General features: G+C 40.3%; 2 protein-coding genes and 1 long non-coding RNA gene across 3 annotated transcripts in view; all 3 read right to left on the reverse strand.

Moving 5' to 3' along the window:
* LOC145444692 (uncharacterized) overlaps positions 1-18,740 on the reverse strand; it is a 330,781-nt gene that overhangs the window by 104,787 nt on the left and 207,254 nt on the right. The window lies entirely within an intron of this gene.
* On the reverse strand, positions 749-5,961 carry LOC145444678 (protein CREG1-like). The gene is made up of 4 exons (XM_080322695.1): positions 5,783-5,961; positions 5,585-5,706; positions 1,798-1,964; positions 749-1,183 (listed from the first exon to the last, which is right to left on the reverse strand). Exons 1-4 carry the CDS (start codon positions 5,944-5,946, stop codon positions 992-994), a joined length of 645 nt encoding a protein of 214 aa, XP_080178821.1. The 5' UTR covers positions 5,947-5,961; the 3' UTR covers positions 749-991.
* On the reverse strand, positions 13,255-18,467 carry LOC145444755 (protein CREG1-like). Its single transcript, XM_080322764.1, has 4 exons — positions 18,289-18,467; positions 18,091-18,212; positions 14,304-14,470; positions 13,255-13,689 (listed from the first exon to the last, which is right to left on the reverse strand). Exons 1-4 carry the CDS (start codon positions 18,450-18,452, stop codon positions 13,498-13,500), a joined length of 645 nt encoding a protein of 214 aa, XP_080178890.1. The 5' UTR covers positions 18,453-18,467; the 3' UTR covers positions 13,255-13,497.

Genomic DNA, 18,740 nt, shown 5'->3' on the forward strand with positions numbered 1-18,740 from the left:
TCCCCACTGTAGATACCGATCTTGTTGGGTCTTCTACTATCTTGTTCGTTCTGTCAAGCTATATATACTGATTCTACTTCAAGATCGCGTATATTTACATCGGGAAACTTATAGGTATTTGCGGCGTTTGCAGCTGAAGGGGAAACAGCTCAACATCTAGGATCGCATAGGCAGTTCAGCGACCGCAACAGTAAATACAGTTAAAAGTTCGGTAGCGGATCAATAGAGTTACAATACGTCCTATTTTAAGAGGATTTGTCCTATTTTTTGAGAATTTTGGTTAATAGATATATGACAAAATTCGACTGAGACACAATAAGTCAGCACTGTAGTAACGCTCCGGCGGCTATTTCTGGAGCTGGGCCGGAAAGTTGACCTTTTTTTTAGTCAACCACCTGATAATGAGAAAGAAAGATTGTTATTTGGGCGTTGAGCGAGAATGTTGACCTTTTTTAGTCAACCAACCACGAAGTGGGTAAAATTTACCATTTTTCAGGATTTTCCTCCGGTTTTGCAAGTTTTAAAATTTTGAAAAAGTGTCCTTTCTTCAGATTGCCAAAATAAGGTAACTCTACGCAACAGCTATAATGCTTGTTTCGGATGCTGAGATACAACCAATGAGATTTTATGGCATCGTGGGATTACTCGACTTGGGTTCGAGTAATCGAACCATACGACCCAACTTTACCCATTTTACCCGGCACTGGTACAATATATAAGTACACTAGACTCCACCAACAAATCTAACTCAGGCAGGAAAAATCATTTACATACAATAAATTACAGTTGCATGCTTTTGAATTAGCGAATAAAAAAGCATTCAGCACGGATCGGATATGTCTCATGACTCTACTCCCGGCTAGGGCTATCAACACTGCTCTCAATTATTAGTGATGAGTTCTCATATGAATAAGTCACAATTACAGTGCACCACGGGGCAAGAAGGAAGATGATTGTAAAAGACAGATCAATAGCTTCAAGAAAATTCTTTTCACAATTGGACTTTAAAGTAGTCCTCGACCGGTATCCAAGTAACGCCTCCGAAATAATCAAGAAGCCAGACCACGTCAATGACCAGTTTGGTGGGATAAAAAGAGTGAGCGATGCTCCATTCCTTCATTTCTGGGTGACGCGAAAATAATGAATCGATCGCGAAATCTTTCTCGCTCCCAGTAACGTTTACCTGAAAAAGACAGTTCGCTTTTTGTATATCATTACTAGATCCTGATCAATTATGAATATTCATCGGTACGTCCATATATCGAGTCGACATCACACTTCGAATGAAATATCGGTGTCGGCTGTCAGAAGTAAAGGATATCTGCGATTTCGGTGACAGTATGGTAAGAACTATACTCTGCGACAGCAAGATTGGGAATATAGATCAATATCTTATAGCTTACAGGCAAAAGTAATGAAGTTAGTCAGCGTTGGTGCTCAAGTAGAGGTGCAAGTAGAGTAGTACATTTCTAGTCAAGTGCAAGTAGAAGACGATTTTTCAAGTAAGTAACTATACCAGACTGTGAAGTAGAAGTAGAAGAAATAGTCTAATATCATAGCCACTCGAGTAATTAGTGCGGGGAGTCAACACCTACTTCATTATACTCCGAAAAAGAGAAGTGCTTGGCTATACTGATCAGCCAGCTGTTCTAATAAATAGTATGAAGATACGAAATAGGCCTTAGCCTAGAAGTCATATCATTTGGATATCGGCCCACCATTTAAGTAGATCGACGACAAAAAATAGAAGTGCTTCGTTACTGACTATTATTATAGTATCAACATTTAATCACGAACCATTTTTCCACTCAAAGTCAGTCGCGCGCATCTCGGATCTTCGGGGTCGTAGGACGAATCCTTGCAGTAGTCAGTAATCGCTTCTGACACCGTGAATGACACGAGCGATCCTTGAATGACGTCCTTTACTGTGGGGTCTTGACCCATGACGTAAAAGTACGGAACACCTTGCAAAACAACACAGTTGAGTCATACTACATATGAAGTGGAAGAATATAGTGTTGCGGTCGATGAAGTATATGATCCTAGATATAGAGATGTCTTCCCTTCAAATGCTAGCGCCGCAAAGTCGTATAAGTTTACCGAGAAAATATACGCGATCTTGAAGTAGTATCTAAAAATCGGCATTGTTCTAAACAATCGCAGCGACGCATCATAATGACCATAACAGTGGCCATTGCGTCATTGCAATTGTTCAGAACAATGCCGATTTTCAAACTTTGAAGTGTATTTCAAGGGAGTTCCATTGCCGTGATTAGATTTTAATGCATATTTTCGGAATCAGTGCGACAGTAGCTTTCAAATAAGATCAACCTTATTGAATTTAAGCACGCGGATCGTCAGTTATGGGATTAGCAATTATGTTGCGTTCAGATTGCCGATCAGTAATTGACTCCGGGCAAGCAAGCGTGACGGCGGATGTTGCGACGTTGCGTAATCTATCCGTAGGTTAGTGATCTATACAATAAGTAGGGCTGGGCAAAATCGAGTACCTGAGTGATTCGATTCTGAATCACGTAAAATGCTTCGAGTCGAGTCGAGTATTCGAGTATCACTCATTATGACGTCACAACATAATGTAATATGTCAAAGTTCAAATATGTACATTTTATGCCACCAACGAAGAACATAATGCCTGTAACCCGTCACATTAATGATAATTCGGGATTTTTTCGACCATACCTACTTCATAGCACTTCTTGACAATGTTGTGGAACGATCATGACTTCGGAAATGTGTTATTTTCAGTAACGTTCGTAGCTTTCTACTATGTCTATTATGCTGCGACACGGCCAATCACGGTTTTAAGGCTTCCTCAGTGCGAGGAGCGTATAATTTCAGTACTCGAAAAAATCGTCTTTTACTACTCGACTCGAATTATTAAAATTAATACTCGATTCAGATTCGAGTACTCGAATCATTGTGCCCAGCCCTAACAATAAGTCAAGCATGCGCCATCTAGCGATATAGCTCCAAAATTATTAAATCCCCTTAAAAAAAAACATGACATGACTACAGTAACATGGAGCACTGAAAGAAAATACAGCAATCCATTGAATATCGGCGCAAACTGATAGACTTTCAAAATGTGCAACTGGAATTAGAACTAGAAATCCGCAACTAACTAACTTGAACACAACTAACTAGATTCAATACCGAAGCAACTTATTAATTCTTATTTTAACAGAATCGGATCGGTTTCCGTACGAAAATCAGTACAAGTTAGAGATTGAAGGGGTTACGACCACCAAAATCCACCCCTGGCTACGTCACTGTTACTAGCGATGGCCCCGAGTTAGCAATGGCTGCAAGACAGGCTGTGGAGTCGGTTAATTTTACCACCGACTCCGGCTCCGACTCCACACATTTTCAATATACCGACTCCGACTCCGACTCCTGAGTCTTTGAACGTACCGACTCCGACTCCGACTCCTGGGTCTTTAAACGTACCGACTCCGACTCCAACTCCAGCATTATTACCAATTTACTTCGAAAATTATATGCCACATTGTCGGTTGAATGACTATCATACAACCATTAAACATATGCAAACATATGATTAACTGTGGCATGCTAAATTGTTTCATTGTGGCACAGCTCGAATTATCCACTATGCAATTAACATGAAATAAAGATTTGCTAAATATCCTTCCTTATTCAAGTTTTTATAACATGGACTCTCTAATATCATGAAACGTATGAATCATTCAAATATGGCAGATATCCAATCCTGTATAATAAAAATGTAGATAAAAACTCGAAGTGTAGCTCTTGTGTATGACTCAGCAACTAATAAAGAGATTGAACTTACTAATTTTGTCATTGCATACTATCCTGATTACAAGCACAAACACTCTTACTACTAATACTAGACATTGGTAATAAATGGAATTTAGTTAAGTAGTCAAAGACCTAGTCTAGTCTACATGTACTTAATCAAGTATTCAAGGATTGGGACCTGCAGTCTTTCTTAATCATTTGTTCGATCCAAACAGCTAAGCTACACTACAAATATTTTTAATTTTGTCAAGTGGAAAGCATCGTTTGGTCATATTTACATCATTTTTACAATTTTACAAAACCAGCCGATGCATTTTCTCAGTCACAGTATCATGGTATAATTCCAAAAATTGCATCAATTTTGACTGCATCGCGAAAACGCATCTTCCGATTTTCTCCCCCTCTACAACTGAGTTGTAATTTGCAAGTAATGTCTAATTTTATCTACATCGGGGGTGGGGAGCTTTTATTGCGAAAGGGACACCTGAGATTTACGAGCCATTGCGCGGGCAACTGGAATGTTGATAACCGCTTTTAAGTCGTCGATAGGAGCGAACCGAATTAGGTAACATGGCAAACAAGACTTATATTAATACGCTCTAAAATGGATAACAATATGTCATGCAACTGTGCAGTGCGCAATCAGGCCCTGGTCGCGCGGAGCGCGAAATTTTTTTGCAAGATAACGACTGAATTAGGCTATAGCTATATCGATAAATATGTCGCTAACATACATTGGGGGTCGCATCTGCATACCACTGGGAGTGGGCTCATTTGGCAAGGACAGGATTATTCGACGTTTAGACATAGCAAAATTGACGGTATCAGTGAACATGCCTCTATCATTTTGTGCAAATGTTTTGTCGACCATCTCGCTCCGAGTGCACAAGCGAAGCCGTATCTCCTAATTGCGAATATAGTTAGACTCAATTTTGTGAATAATATGTATTTATAATTTTCAGAAGGGGGCTCAAATACTGAATGCAAGAAATCTAGTGGCAATGAATCATGCGAAGTACCGAGAAAAATTTCAAGTCAAATAAATCTGTTATGAAAATTCTACTTCATGGTCATATACGAAGATCTGGGATAAATGTGGCTGACCCCTGGATACGTCAATGCGTCAGAACTGTTGTTTTAGTCATCATCAAATTTCGCGGTCATGCTAATCAAATTTTGGTTGGCCTTGCAATTGTACCTGATGTCATAAATAATTTCGAGAATTACCTTGCAGGCCACACCTAACCTTCTCGTGTGCCAAATTTGGCCTGCGTGCCACGGGCTGGCCGCACCTGATCTGTATGGTTGATAATAAATTAATGAAAAATGATAATAATAAATGATTGATGGTACATAAAAATTCTATTGAAAATTCTTTGAAACCAAATGTTTTCATGATAGAGAAGTTGGAGTCGGAGTCGGAGTCGATGTCATAGTCATTCTCACAAACTCCGACTCCGACTCCATCAAGCGAAAATTATCCCGACTCCGACTCCACAGCCCTGGTGCAAGAACACCACACAACAGAACACCGGTTTCACGATTGACGCCAAACGACGACACGTATTTTCTAGGTGTTCGACAGCTAATTTATTTTTAAATGCACCAATAGAACTACAACTACTCACTTTTCAAAATCCGCAACCAGAACTGGTACTCAAAAAACAGAGGTTAGTTGACCGTAAATTTGTGCAAGTATGACGTTCGTGTTATGGTCGACTTTTCATCCAACAATACGCAATATATTTGAAACTGTCATAGATTCATCTACAGTTAAAATACATACCGGTGCTATTTCCAACCGGCCCATCGCAAAACGATGCGACATTAGTGAAGGGGCGGCCTTTGATGTTATCAAGAGACGAAATAGTTCCCAGTACTGCCCAATCCGTGTTATGCGCCAGGTACCTGAAAGCAGCGAGCACTAGCAGTGCTATACACAAACTCGAATTCGCTTATAAAACGCATTCGTCATAGTGAATACCTGGCCGTTTTTGCTTTCTCCGAATGCGGTGGAGGCGAATATCGGGAACCGATGCCCTGGACCGTGATCGTGAAAACGGCTAACACCAACGCAGCACCTTTCGCGACGGCGTTCATGATCATAAAGTTTGTAATGAATCTAAAAGCGTATTCTGCTGTCAACATGATTTTCTGGTTTCAAGTTGTGTATTGCTCCAGATGCATGACAGAAACATGAAATGGTGTGCGTTGATCGCGGTCACCTCGATGCAAATAACATTCACATCGGAACACACTACACACTAGTGAATATCGAATACCCGATGCCTACTAGTGAATATCGAATACTCATATCCATGCAGAACTGGATACGATAATTTTAGTTGTTTATTAGACTAATTAGAGGGAAATGGCGCTAACCTAATTTGAGAAATATTGCTATGCTCTTAATTCTAGTCTAATTTCTGGTTTTCCCGAAAGAACTGTATAGTGCGGAACGAGTCAAGCTTGCTCTACAGACATTTGCAATGCTCATGCTTAGGAAACCGAAATCTGATTTGATATGAACTAATTTGATTAAATTTCCAAGTTTTCGTGAATTTGATAATTCTAATCAGAAAAAAATTGTATGGCTATTCTAATTCATGTTTAATTTGGAAAAAGCCGAATAGCGAGCTGGTTTAATGCGAAAATGTGACTCCTATTTGAAAAACTACATTCGAACTCTGTACAAAAACTTATGTTTACGGCCTCGTCTATGTTCATTGTTCATTTGATTACGCGATAAGATCATAGAAAGGACTGGTAATATTTTATTTAAGCGACTATATAGCGAATCAATAAATCTTAAAAATTATATCAGCCAAGCAGTCCATCATATGATTCAGTCATTAATTCAGCAGTGTCAGACTTCGCCACTTATTCGCCGCGCAGCCTGTGAAGCATGATTGCTATTTATTTCCTAAGCTGCTGATATCACTACATTCCAACTGCGTGGATTTATATGAAAGCAACTGATATCATGGAACTCGTCAATATACAATATCTACTATAACACGGCTACTAACACCAACACGAATAGCTTTCTGTCTAGTAGTACGTTATTCACGGAACGAGGCAGAGAAAACTTTGTATAACACGAAATGCTTAATACGCTCACGCGTTCAGTCCACATTGGACGTCTGTTCTGGAATGTTTTAATAAAAGACTATCAACTGAGCCTCATCATGCTAAAATATCTTACAAGCGCGTTGCCAAGATCCGTAGATTCTGCCAACAGACTACCCAACTACTACCAGACAACAAAACAGCTGTTTTGAGCAATAAACGCTCAATCGCAGAGCTCAAATTACCGTTTCAAGTTCTAAACTCTACAACTACAGTCTACACCAGTGGTTCTCAACCTCTTTCACTTCGCGGACCGGTAAAATTTCAAAAAATATCTGCCAGACCAGTGGACTTTCAAAATTTTAAATCAACCCAAAATGTAACGTATTGAACTGTTTTTTTGTAAGTGAGTGGCATTTTGAGGGTTTTGATCGTAATTAATGGCATCCATGTGATTTTACGGTAGTGAGTCTGCTAAGTCGAGCTGACAACAACAGCAGCTGATCATCCGTAATATCCGGGCCGAAGAAGTACTTCTTCAGCCCACCCTCAATAATGTTGGTCTTGGGCCCCCACATAGCGATAAGCCAAACTTCTGGAGGCCCCCACAGTTGGGTGGCTGTTTTCACCTGTACTCGTGAGCACATTCATTCTACTCAGAGTAAGCAGAGAGTTTATATGTAGCCTACTCGCGCCAATAGCGAAAATTTTCGATCATTCATGACTGAATCGGTCAATAATATTAGTAATTGCATGTATATTGCTATAAATGTTGTATTCTCTCGGAATTGTCAGATTTTCCGGTAGAGCTGAGGGAGGTGTCGTCTTGTAAAATTTAAAGCACGTAAAATAATTAAACGTATTCGGGCGGGCCTGTTGAAATAATTACGTAGTTGCATGACATTATTTCGTGACCTACTGTTCGCTATATAGTGAACAGATATTGAAATCGCCTAAGCGTACTAAACTAAAAGCCGGATACGATATCAAATTGGCAGTGGCGGCTCGTCCTATAGGGCAACTGGGGCATTGCCCCACCTAAAATTCTGTTCAATAACAATTTAACCATTTATAGACGCACAGCGCTCAATATATATCGAGATCACAGCGAAACCCGCGTTCTTCTTGTGCTTTCGCTTGCAAATGCCCATACATAGCGAAGTCTCCGCGAAAATCGAATTCTCTTCTGTGTTTTCGCTTTGTGAATGCCTAGCCAGGGCTTGCCCCGGTAGCGCTCATAACAAGCTTTCACTATCTATTCTCTCAAAGCTGCGCACAATTAAGAAACGTTGCTTTACTCTCTCCTATTCGTAAAATGGCCGAGCAACCGGGGCAAATATGCTTGCTCGCCCCTAAGGTGTGATGTAACAATCGTATCTATATCTGAACTCGGATACCGTGATATGCGTTGAGTCGACCGTTGCTGGTACAGGTCGATTTTGATGGTGTTTCACACCATGATAATTCTTGAAACTTGGTATGTCATGTCGGGATGGTGGTATTTAACACTGTCCTAAGTTTCAGGGTTTCTACTCAAAGTTTAGGGTAGTAATTCCGTTTCCAAAGTCGAGTGTGTGCTGATCGGTCATGTATCGCAAACATATTTCACGCAAAGCCGGTATTGGTCTCCATTGATTTTAACGATGCTCCTTAGCTAGATCCGTCATGAACTTTTACATGGTATGTCTTGATTTTAGTATCGAACGCTGTGCCAAGTCTCAAGGTTGACACTCAATGATTAGGGCAGCAATTTCGTTATCAAAGTCGAGTATGGTAGAGATGTGCGCTGATCTGACACTTAGCCTACCTAACGCACTGCGGATTTCACGTAAAAGCCGGTGTATCTGTGTTAACGCTAACTGTGTTCCATACTGAGATAGGTGATGAGATGATGATATCATGAAACAGTTTACTAACATCCTCGGTTTGCATTCAAATATTTACTTTTATTTTATATTCTCCAATGTCAATTTCACCGTGAAATTGTGGCCTTCAGGCCATTTGCTTACAATTACAACCCCTGTCAAGCGAGATAGCTGTTTCGTTTTCGATGGCGGCTAACAGCTAATTGCTTGATCAGCCTATTCCTCAGTAAATTTTACGCAAAATTCGGTGTTGGTCTGTTCGTATTAATTTTGACAGTGTACCATACCGAAAACGGTCATGAGGCTACTTCTCGATGATTTCATGTAACAGTGTACCAAGTTTTCGGCTTTCATCCACGTATTTATTCGGTAACATATTTTCCAAAGGCGATTTTGCAGCAGACATATAGACACTATACACCGTAAGCCGTATGTGTCGTGTGACAGTCTCCAGACTCAAGGCCAAAATCTCCTATGCTGTACCGGGACCAAATTTCCGAGGCTGCTATCCTTAGTTCTTCAGAATTATGTTTTGGATTCAATATGACATGTCCAATCTATGAGATAACAATTGCGTATGTGTCCGAACTCGTTGACCTTTCCAGTTAGGCTTACACAATCTCTCGAGTTATAGTCATTTCCATTTCTGCAGATAATTAGTCAGGTATAGTGTGAACATGAACCGTGTCGAATCTTTGTTTCGTACGCCGTTTACGCAGTTACCACACTTCAAGTCACAGCTCACCGGCAGACCTCTCGCGGCACATCGTTAAAATCACTGTTGTCGGGAAGTTCGTGTTACCGTATCACCAAGTTACTTGTTTACATTGGAAAACGCCATTGTGACGTCATCTTGATAAAAAGTCGCTTGTAGCCCTTGCCCCACCACCCGATATTGTCACGAGCCGCCACTGCAAATTGGTATTTGTTCACTGGCAAATAAGTTGTCTCAGCGTGATAGCATTTGTCCTATGAGTACAGATTGTCAGGACAGCGAGATTCGGCGCCGGCCATTTGGGCGTCTATGGACAATTAGACATATAGATCGGAGTTTTCGGTCAACAAAGCGCAGTCCTTTTCGACCTAGGTTTCCCCGTTGCCGAATGTTTTGGCACACCTTTCGGAGTCACATGTTAGCCTAAACTTCATCATGTGTTGGTGTGTCTTGGCGCGGTAATGACTTATGCTGAAATGCCTATTTCTATAAATCATGTGTATTTCTTAGAGACAGGCACCCAATAAGCCAGACATTTGGCGACACTAAATCGCGTAAAGCGCGAAAATAAATTGAAAAATGCAGGGAAAGGTTTCAAAAAATACTCTGATTAATGTTCATTTTCGAAATATTTTTGTGCCCCTTTGAAGCTCGGCCCCGATCCAATTGGAGGTTTGGAGCACCCCAGTTAAGGTCATGCACAAAATGAATGATTAAAAAACGAATGATCGAGCAAACTGCGCGGTTTAGCGAGTCAGCTCCTACTTGTCACAGGCATGTCGTCCAATGACACGTCCTTTCAAGTCAAAAATAACATGTTTCCAGCCCCAGTGTTACCTCACGAAGTTTTGAATCAGTTTGATATTTGATGTTTTATTAGTTTTGTCGATGGAGAAGCCTTCTAACATATTGCATCTTGAAATTAGGATTTAAAATTGTAATATACATGGCGGACCGGTAGGAAAGTCGTCGCGGACCGGCACCGGTGGTTGAGAACCACTGGTCTACACCAGTGGTTCCCAACCTTTTTCGGTGTCAGGGCCAAATTTAGAATTTCAGAATACGATGGGGGCCGCACGAATACACTCATTAAGTAGGCCTATAGCAAAAATTATAAAGTAGGGTTGCCCGACGTTCTCTTTTCAGAGGATTTGTCCTCTTTCTTGATTTTTTGAAAGTGTCCTCGGAGGACGCCCAAATGTCTTTTTTTGAAATTTTGTCCTTTTCCGAGAATTTTGGTTAAATATAGGGCAGAATCGACTGAGATACAGTAAATCATCACTGAAGTAACACTCCCGCGGGTATTTCGGGAGCTGAGCAGTAAAGTTGACCTTTTTTGTAGTCAACCGACCACGAAGCAGGGGAAAATTTACCATTTTTTTCAGGATCTTCCACCAGTTTTTTAAGTCTGAAAATTTTGAAGAAGTGTTCTCTTTTCATATTTCCAAAATATGGTAACCCTACTATAAACCATCAAAGCACGTACCAACTTGACCAAATGTTTGCAGCTCTGTAGAATTTTTGTCTGCGTTGGGTCAATAAAAAGTTCACTAAATAGAGTAAAATTGAGGAGAACTGGACAATTGCTGCCGAGTTTTGCCTTGGCCATAGATTCCTAACATACGGATTGACGCACACTGCACAGCATATCACACAGTGTTTAAACGCCGAGAGGCCCAACCCGGTAAAAGCTACATAATTGGTTGTCATATAACTGGCGATCCGAGCGTCCAATTTTAATATGTCTCATATGTCTGGTCTTAATCAAAAGCAAGTGTCGCACTGATTCCGAAAATACCAATTTTAAATATGGCCAAGGCAATGAAACGAACCCAAAATAGTCATCAAAATATGAAAATTGGCATTGCTCAGAACAATCGCTCGACTCCATTGGCCATCGTTATGGTCATTGCGTTACCGCGCTCCAAATGTTCAGAACGATCGACCTTCGGCGGCTATTTTGGAGTAGATTTATTGCCCTGGGGAGATTTCAATTCGTATTTTTGGAATCAGTGCTGCACTAGCTTTCAATAAAGACCGGACATATCAAATTATTCGGACGCTTCGGTCTCGAGCTATAGGACTACCATACCAATTATGCTGCCTTTAGCCGGCTCAGCAGTACGCATGTCGGCGTATTCAACCGTGAGTCACGTGTTGTACATCTATCGGCAGATTAGTTATCAATACCTATATCTATAGCTACTGCTCGTTCAACCGGAAAGTTAGGGCACATTGCATTGAAACAGCAGTGACGTAACGTTAGCACTCTACTCACAACCTTCCTGCAATTTTAATTGAAAACTCCATACTCCAAGCCAAGCAAGAGTAATTTATGAATATAAATTTTATGTTATGTCATGAATCGATTTCTTAATATTTTTGTGGGGTCGCAAGAAGGCTAGCTGGGGGCCGCGGTTGGCAATCAATGGTACACAGTACCCAAAGATCGCGCTTCAACTTGTAGTTGAGTTGCCTTGGTCTTGCTCTGGTAAGATATTGAGAAACTACCTCACCATCGCTGTGAATCGGAGATAGACATAGATTCTTAGTAATAAAGTACTTCTATTTTTCCAGACTGTTAGTGTAGGTTTATCTACAAGGTATAGCTTACTTACTAACGTGGTGTCGGTTTTGAATGCTTCTATTAGTACTTTAACACTTTAGCTGCCAAGGCCTATTATGGAAATTGCCAGTAAACGCCAGCAAACAATGAATTTTCGCATAGCTGGATATTTGGCAGGAATCGGGCGTGCTGATAAGTGAAAACCTTGCGCAACTTATGAAAAAAAATTTTTTTTTCAACATCAAGGAATTATAAAAATAATTCATTTTTTTCGCTGCTCATTTTATGAAAATCCACCTAGTAGTGTTGCTACTATAGCAACATTCTTCGCCCGTAGCATATTTGATACTTTTTCCATACTTTCGCAGTTTCCAACCTCTCAAATAATATTCTCCTTTTGATGTGTGGAAATTTTCCGGCGTCCTAATTATTTTATATGAAATTATCCATTGAAAAGCAGCATTTAAACAGCAGTTCCCCACTGTACAGACGTTCCCCACTGTAGATACCGATCTTGTTGGGTCTTCTACTATCTTGTTCGTTCTGTCAAGCTATATATACTGATTCTACTTCAAGATCGCGTATATTTACATCGGGAAACTTATAGGTATTTGCGGCGTTTGCAGCTGAAGGGGAAACAGCTCAACATCTAGGATCGCATAGGCAGTTCAGCGACCGCAACAGTAAATACAGTTAAAAGTTCGGTAGCGGATCAATAGAGTTACAATACGTCCTATTTTAAGAGGATTTGTCCTATTTTTTGAGAATTTTGGTTAATAGATATATGACAAAATTCGACTGAGACACAATAAGTCAGCACTGTAGTAACGCTCCGGCGGCTATTTCTGGAGCTGGGCCGGAAAGTTGACCTTTTTTTTAGTCAACCACCTGATAATGAGAAAGAAAGATTGTTATTTGGGCGTTGAGCGAGAATGTTGACCTTTTTTAGTCAACCAACCACGAAGTGGGTAAAATTTACCATTTTTCAGGATTTTCCTCCGGTTTTGCAAGTTTTAAAATTTTGAAAAAGTGTCCTTTCTTCAGATTGCCAAAATAAGGTAACTCTACGCAACAGCTATAATGCTTGTTTCGGATGCTGAGATACAACCAATGAGATTTTATGGCATCGTGGGATTACTCGACTTGGGTTCGAGTAATCGAACCATACGACCCAACTTTACCCATTTTACCCGGCACTGGTACAATATATAAGTACACTAGACTCCACCAACAAATCTAACTCAGGCAGGAAAAATCATTTACATACAATAAATTACAGTTGCATGCTTTTGAATTAGCGAATAAAAAAGCATTCAGCACGGATCGGATATGTCTCATGACTCTACTCCCGGCTAGGGCTATCAACACTGCTCTCAATTATTAGTGATGAGTTCTCATATGAATAAGTCACAATTACAGTGCACCACGGGGCAAGAAGGAAGATGATTGTAAAAGACAGATCAATAGCTTCAAGAAAATTCTTTTCACAATTGGACTTTAAAGTAGTCCTCGACCGGTATCCAAGTAACGCCTCCGAAATAATCAAGAAGCCAGACCACGTCAATGACCAGTTTGGTGGGATAAAAAGAGTGAGCGATGCTCCATTCCTTCATTTCTGGGTGACGCGAAAATAATGAATCGATCGCGAAATCTTTCTCGCTCCCAGTAACGTTTACCTGAAAAAGACAGTTCGCTTTTTGTATATCATTACTAGATCCTGATCAATTATGAATATTCATCGGTACGTCCATATATCGAGTCGACATCACACTTCGAATGAAATATCGGTGTCGGCTGTCAGAAGTAAAGGATATCTGCGATTTCGGTGACAGTATGGTAAGAACTATACTCTGCGACAGCAAGATTGGGAATATAGATCAATATCTTATAGCTTACAGGCAAAAGTAATGAAGTTAGTCAGCGTTGGTGCTCAAGTAGAGGTGCAAGTAGAGTAGTACATTTCTAGTCAAGTGCAAGTAGAAGACGATTTTTCAAGTAAGTAACTATACCAGACTGTGAAGTAGAAGTAGAAGAAATAGTCTAATATCATAGCCACTCGAGTAATTAGTGCGGGGAGTCAACACCTACTTCATTATACTCCGAAAAAGAGAAGTGCTTGGCTATACTGATCAGCCAGCTGTTCTAATAAATAGTATGAAGATACGAAATAGGCCTTAGCCTAGAAGTCATATCATTTGGATATCGGCCCACCATTTAAGTAGATCGACGACAAAAAATAGAAGTGCTTCGTTACTGACTATTATTATAGTATCAACATTTAATCACGAACCATTTTTCCACTCAAAGTCAGTCGCGCGCATCTCGGATCTTCGGGGTCGTAGGACGAATCCTTGCAGTAGTCAGTAATCGCTTCTGACACCGTGAATGACACGAGCGATCCTTGAATGACGTCCTTTACTGTGGGGTCTTGACCCATGACGTAAAAGTACGGAACACCTTGCAAAACAACACAGTTGAGTCATACTACATATGAAGTGGAAGAATATAGTGTTGCGGTCGATGAAGTATATGATCCTAGATATAGAGATGTCTTCCCTTCAAATGCTAGCGCCGCAAAGTCGTATAAGTTTACCGAGAAAATATACGCGATCTTGAAGTAGTATCTAAAAATCGGCATTGTTCTAAACAATCGCAGCGACGCATCATAATGACCATAACAGTGGCCATTGCGTCATTGCAATTGTTCAGAACAATGCCGATTTTCAAACTTTGAAGTGTATTTCAAGGGAGTTCCATTGCCGTGATTAGATTTTAATGCATATTTTCGGAATCAGTGCGACAGTAGCTTTCAAATAAGATCAACCTTATTGAATTTAAGCACGCGGATCGTCAGTTATGGGATTAGCAATTATGTTGCGTTCAGATTGCCGATCAGTAATTGACTCCGGGCAAGCAAGCGTGACGGCGGATGTTGCGACGTTGCGTAATCTATCCGTAGGTTAGTGATCTATACAATAAGTAGGGCTGGGCAAAATCGAGTACCTGAGTGATTCGATTCTGAATCACGTAAAATGCTTCGAGTCGAGTCGAGTATTCGAGTATCACTCATTATGACGTCACAACATAATGTAATATGTCAAAGTTCAAATATGTACATTTTATGCCACCAACGAAGAACATAATGCCTGTAACCCGTCACATTAATGATAATTCGGGATTTTTTCGACCATACCTACTTCATAGCACTTCTTGACAATGTTGTGGAACGATCATGACTTCGGAAATGTGTTATTTTCAGTAACGTTCGTAGCTTTCTACTATGTCTATTATGCTGCGACACGGCCAATCACGGTTTTAAGGCTTCCTCAGTGCGAGGAGCGTATAATTTCAGTACTCGAAAAAATCGTCTTTTACTACTCGACTCGAATTATTAAAATTAATACTCGATTCAGATTCGAGTACTCGAATCATTGTGCCCAGCCCTAACAATAAGTCAAGCATGCGCCATCTAGCGATATAGCTCCAAAATTATTAAATCCCCTTAAAAAAAAACATGACATGACTACAGTAACATGGAGCACTGAAAGAAAATACAGCAATCCATTGAATATCGGCGCAAACTGATAGACTTTCAAAATGTGCAACTGGAATTAGAACTAGAAATCCGCAACTAACTAACTTGAACACAACTAACTAGATTCAATACCGAAGCAACTTATTAATTCTTATTTTAACAGAATCGGATCGGTTTCCGTACGAAAATCAGTACAAGTTAGAGATTGAAGGGGTTACGACCACCAAAATCCACCCCTGGCTACGTCACTGTTACTAGCGATGGCCCCGAGTTAGCAATGGCTGCAAGACAGGCTGTGGAGTCGGTTAATTTTACCACCGACTCCGGCTCCGACTCCACACATTTTCAATATACCGACTCCGACTCCGACTCCTGAGTCTTTGAACGTACCGACTCCGACTCCGACTCCTGGGTCTTTAAACGTACCGACTCCGACTCCAACTCCAGCATTATTACCAATTTACTTCGAAAATTATATGCCACATTGTCGGTTGAATGACTATCATACAACCATTAAACATATGCAAACATATGATTAACTGTGGCATGCTAAATTGTTTCATTGTGGCACAGCTCGAATTATCCACTATGCAATTAACATGAAATAAAGATTTGCTAAATATCCTTCCTTATTCAAGTTTTTATAACATGGACTCTCTAATATCATGAAACGTATGAATCATTCAAATATGGCAGATATCCAATCCTGTATAATAAAAATGTAGATAAAAACTCGAAGTGTAGCTCTTGTGTATGACTCAGCAACTAATAAAGAGATTGAACTTACTAATTTTGTCATTGCATACTATCCTGATTACAAGCACAAACACTCTTACTACTAATACTAGACATTGGTAATAAATGGAATTTAGTTAAGTAGTCAAAGACCTAGTCTAGTCTACATGTACTTAATCAAGTATTCAAGGATTGGGACCTGCAGTCTTTCTTAATCATTTGTTCGATCCAAACAGCTAAGCTACACTACAAATATTTTTAATTTTGTCAAGTGGAAAGCATCGTTTGGTCATATTTACATCATTTTTACAATTTTACAAAACCAGCCGATGCATTTTCTCAGTCACAGTATCATGGTATAATTCCAAAAATTGCATCAATTTTGACTGCATCGCGAAAACGCATCTTCCGATTTTCTCCCCCTCTACAACTGAGTTGTAATTTGCAAGTAATGTCTAATTTTATCTACATCGGGGGTGGGGAGCTTTTATTGCGAAAGGGACACCTGAGATTTACGAGCCATTGCGCGGGCAACTGGAATGTTGATAACCGCTTTTAAGTCGTCGATAGGAGCGAACCGAATTAGGTAACATGGCAAACAAGACTTATATTAATACGCTCTAAAATGGATAACAATATGTCATGCAACTGTGCAGTGCGCAATCAGGCCCTGGTCGCGCGGAGCGCGAAATTTTTTTGCAAGATAACGACTGAATTAGGCTATAGCTATATCGATAAATATGTCGCTAACATACATTGGGGGTCGCATCTGCATACCACTGGGAGTGGGCTCATTTGGCAAGGACAGGATTATTCGACGTTTAGACATAGCAAAATTGACGGTATCAGTGAACATGCCTCTATCATTTTGTGCAAATGTTTTGTCGACCATCTCGCTCCGAGTGCACAAGCGAAGCCGTATCTCCTAATTGCGAATATAGTTAGACTCAATTTTGTGAATAATATGTATTTATAATTTTCAGAAGGGGGCTCAAATACTGAATGCAAGAAATCTAGTGGCAATGAATCATGCGAAGTACCGAGAAAAATTTCAAGTCAAATAAATCTGTTATGAAAATTCTACTTCATGGTCATATACGAAGATCTGGGATAAATGTGGCTGACCCCTGGATACGTCAATGCGTCAGAACTGTTGTTTTAGTCATCATCAAATTTCGCGGTCATGCTAATCAAATTTTGGTTGGCCTTGCAATTGTACCTGATGTCATAAATAATTTCGAGAATTACCTTGCAGGCCACACCTAACCTTCTCGTGTGCCAAATTTGGCCTGCGTGCCACGGGCTGGCCGCACCTGATCTGTATGGTTGATAATAAATTAATGAAAAATGATAATAATAAATGATTGATGGTACATAAAAATTCTATTGAAAATTCTTTGAAACCAAATGTTTTCATGATAGAGAAGTTGGAGTCGGAGTCGGAGTCGATGTCATAGTCATTCTCACAAACTCCGACTCCGACTCCATCAAGCGAAAATTATCCCGACTCCGACTCCACAGCCCTGGTGCAAGAACACCACACAACAGAACACCGGTTTCACGATTGACGCCAAACGACGACACGTATTTTCTAGGTGTTCGACAGCTAATTTATTTTTAAATGCACCAATAGAACTACAACTACTCACTTTTCAAAATCCGCAACCAGAACTGGTACTCAAAAAACAGAGGTTAGTTGACCGTAAATTTGTGCAAGTATGACGTTCGTGTTATGGTCGACTTTTCATCCAACAATACGCAATATATTTGAAACTGTCATAGATTCATCTACAGTTAAAATACATACCGGTGCTATTTCCAACCGGCCCATCGCAAAACGATGCGACATTAGTGAAGGGGCGGCCTTTGATGTTATCAAGAGACGAAATAGTTCCCAGTACTGCCCAATCCGTGTTATGCGCCAGGTACCTGAAAGCAGCGAGCACTAGCAGTGCTATACACAAACTCGAATTCGCTTATAAAACGCATTCGTCATAGTGAATACCTGGCCGTTTTTGCTTTCTCCGAATGCGGTGGAGGCGAATATCGGGAACCGATGCCCTGGACCGTGATCGTGAAAACGGCTAACACCAACGCAGCACCTTTCGCGACGGCGTTCATGATCATAAAGTTTGTAATGAATCTAAAAGCGTATTCTGCTGTCAACATGATTTTCTGGTTTCAAGTTGTGTATTGCTCCAGATGCATGACAGAAACATGAAATGGTGTGCGTTGATCGCGGTCACCTCGATGCAAATAACATTCACATCGGAACACACTACACACTAGTGAATATCGAATACCCGATGCCTACTAGTGAATATCGAATACTCATATCCATGCAGAACTGGATACGATAATTTTAGTTGTTTATTAGACTAATTAGAGGGAAATGGCGCTAACCTAATTTGAGAAATATTGCTATGCTCTTAATTCTAGTCTAATTTCTGGTTTTCC

Source organism: Botryllus schlosseri, chromosome 8 (genome assembly GCF_051294905.1).
Source record: "Botryllus schlosseri isolate E-star chromosome 8, Bs_hap1, whole genome shotgun sequence".
Taxonomy (NCBI): domain Eukaryota; kingdom Metazoa; phylum Chordata; class Ascidiacea; order Stolidobranchia; family Styelidae; genus Botryllus; species Botryllus schlosseri.

What these genes read in the sequence shown, in the direction of transcription:
- LOC145444755 (XM_080322764.1), bottom strand. Translation starts at nt 18,452, where the DNA reads ATGTTGACAGCAGAATACGCTTTTAGATTCATTACAAACTTTATGATC. An exon ending in GAGAAAGCAAAAACGGCCAG is followed by an intron (nt 18,213 to 18,288) that starts GTATTCACTATG and finishes CGCTGCTTTCAG; the next exon opens with GTACCTGGCGCATAACACGG. An exon ending in GCCGGTTGGAAATAGCACCG is followed by an intron (nt 14,471 to 18,090) that starts GTATGTATTTTA and finishes TTGTTTTGCAAG; the next exon opens with GTGTTCCGTACTTTTACGTC.
- LOC145444678 (XM_080322695.1), bottom strand. Translation starts at nt 5,946, where the DNA reads ATGTTGACAGCAGAATACGCTTTTAGATTCATTACAAACTTTATGATC. An exon ending in GAGAAAGCAAAAACGGCCAG is followed by an intron (nt 5,707 to 5,782) that starts GTATTCACTATG and finishes CGCTGCTTTCAG; the next exon opens with GTACCTGGCGCATAACACGG. An exon ending in TGACTTTGAGTGGAAAAATG is followed by an intron (nt 1,184 to 1,797) that starts GTTCGTGATTAA and finishes TGTCTTTTTCAG; the next exon opens with GTAAACGTTACTGGGAGCGA.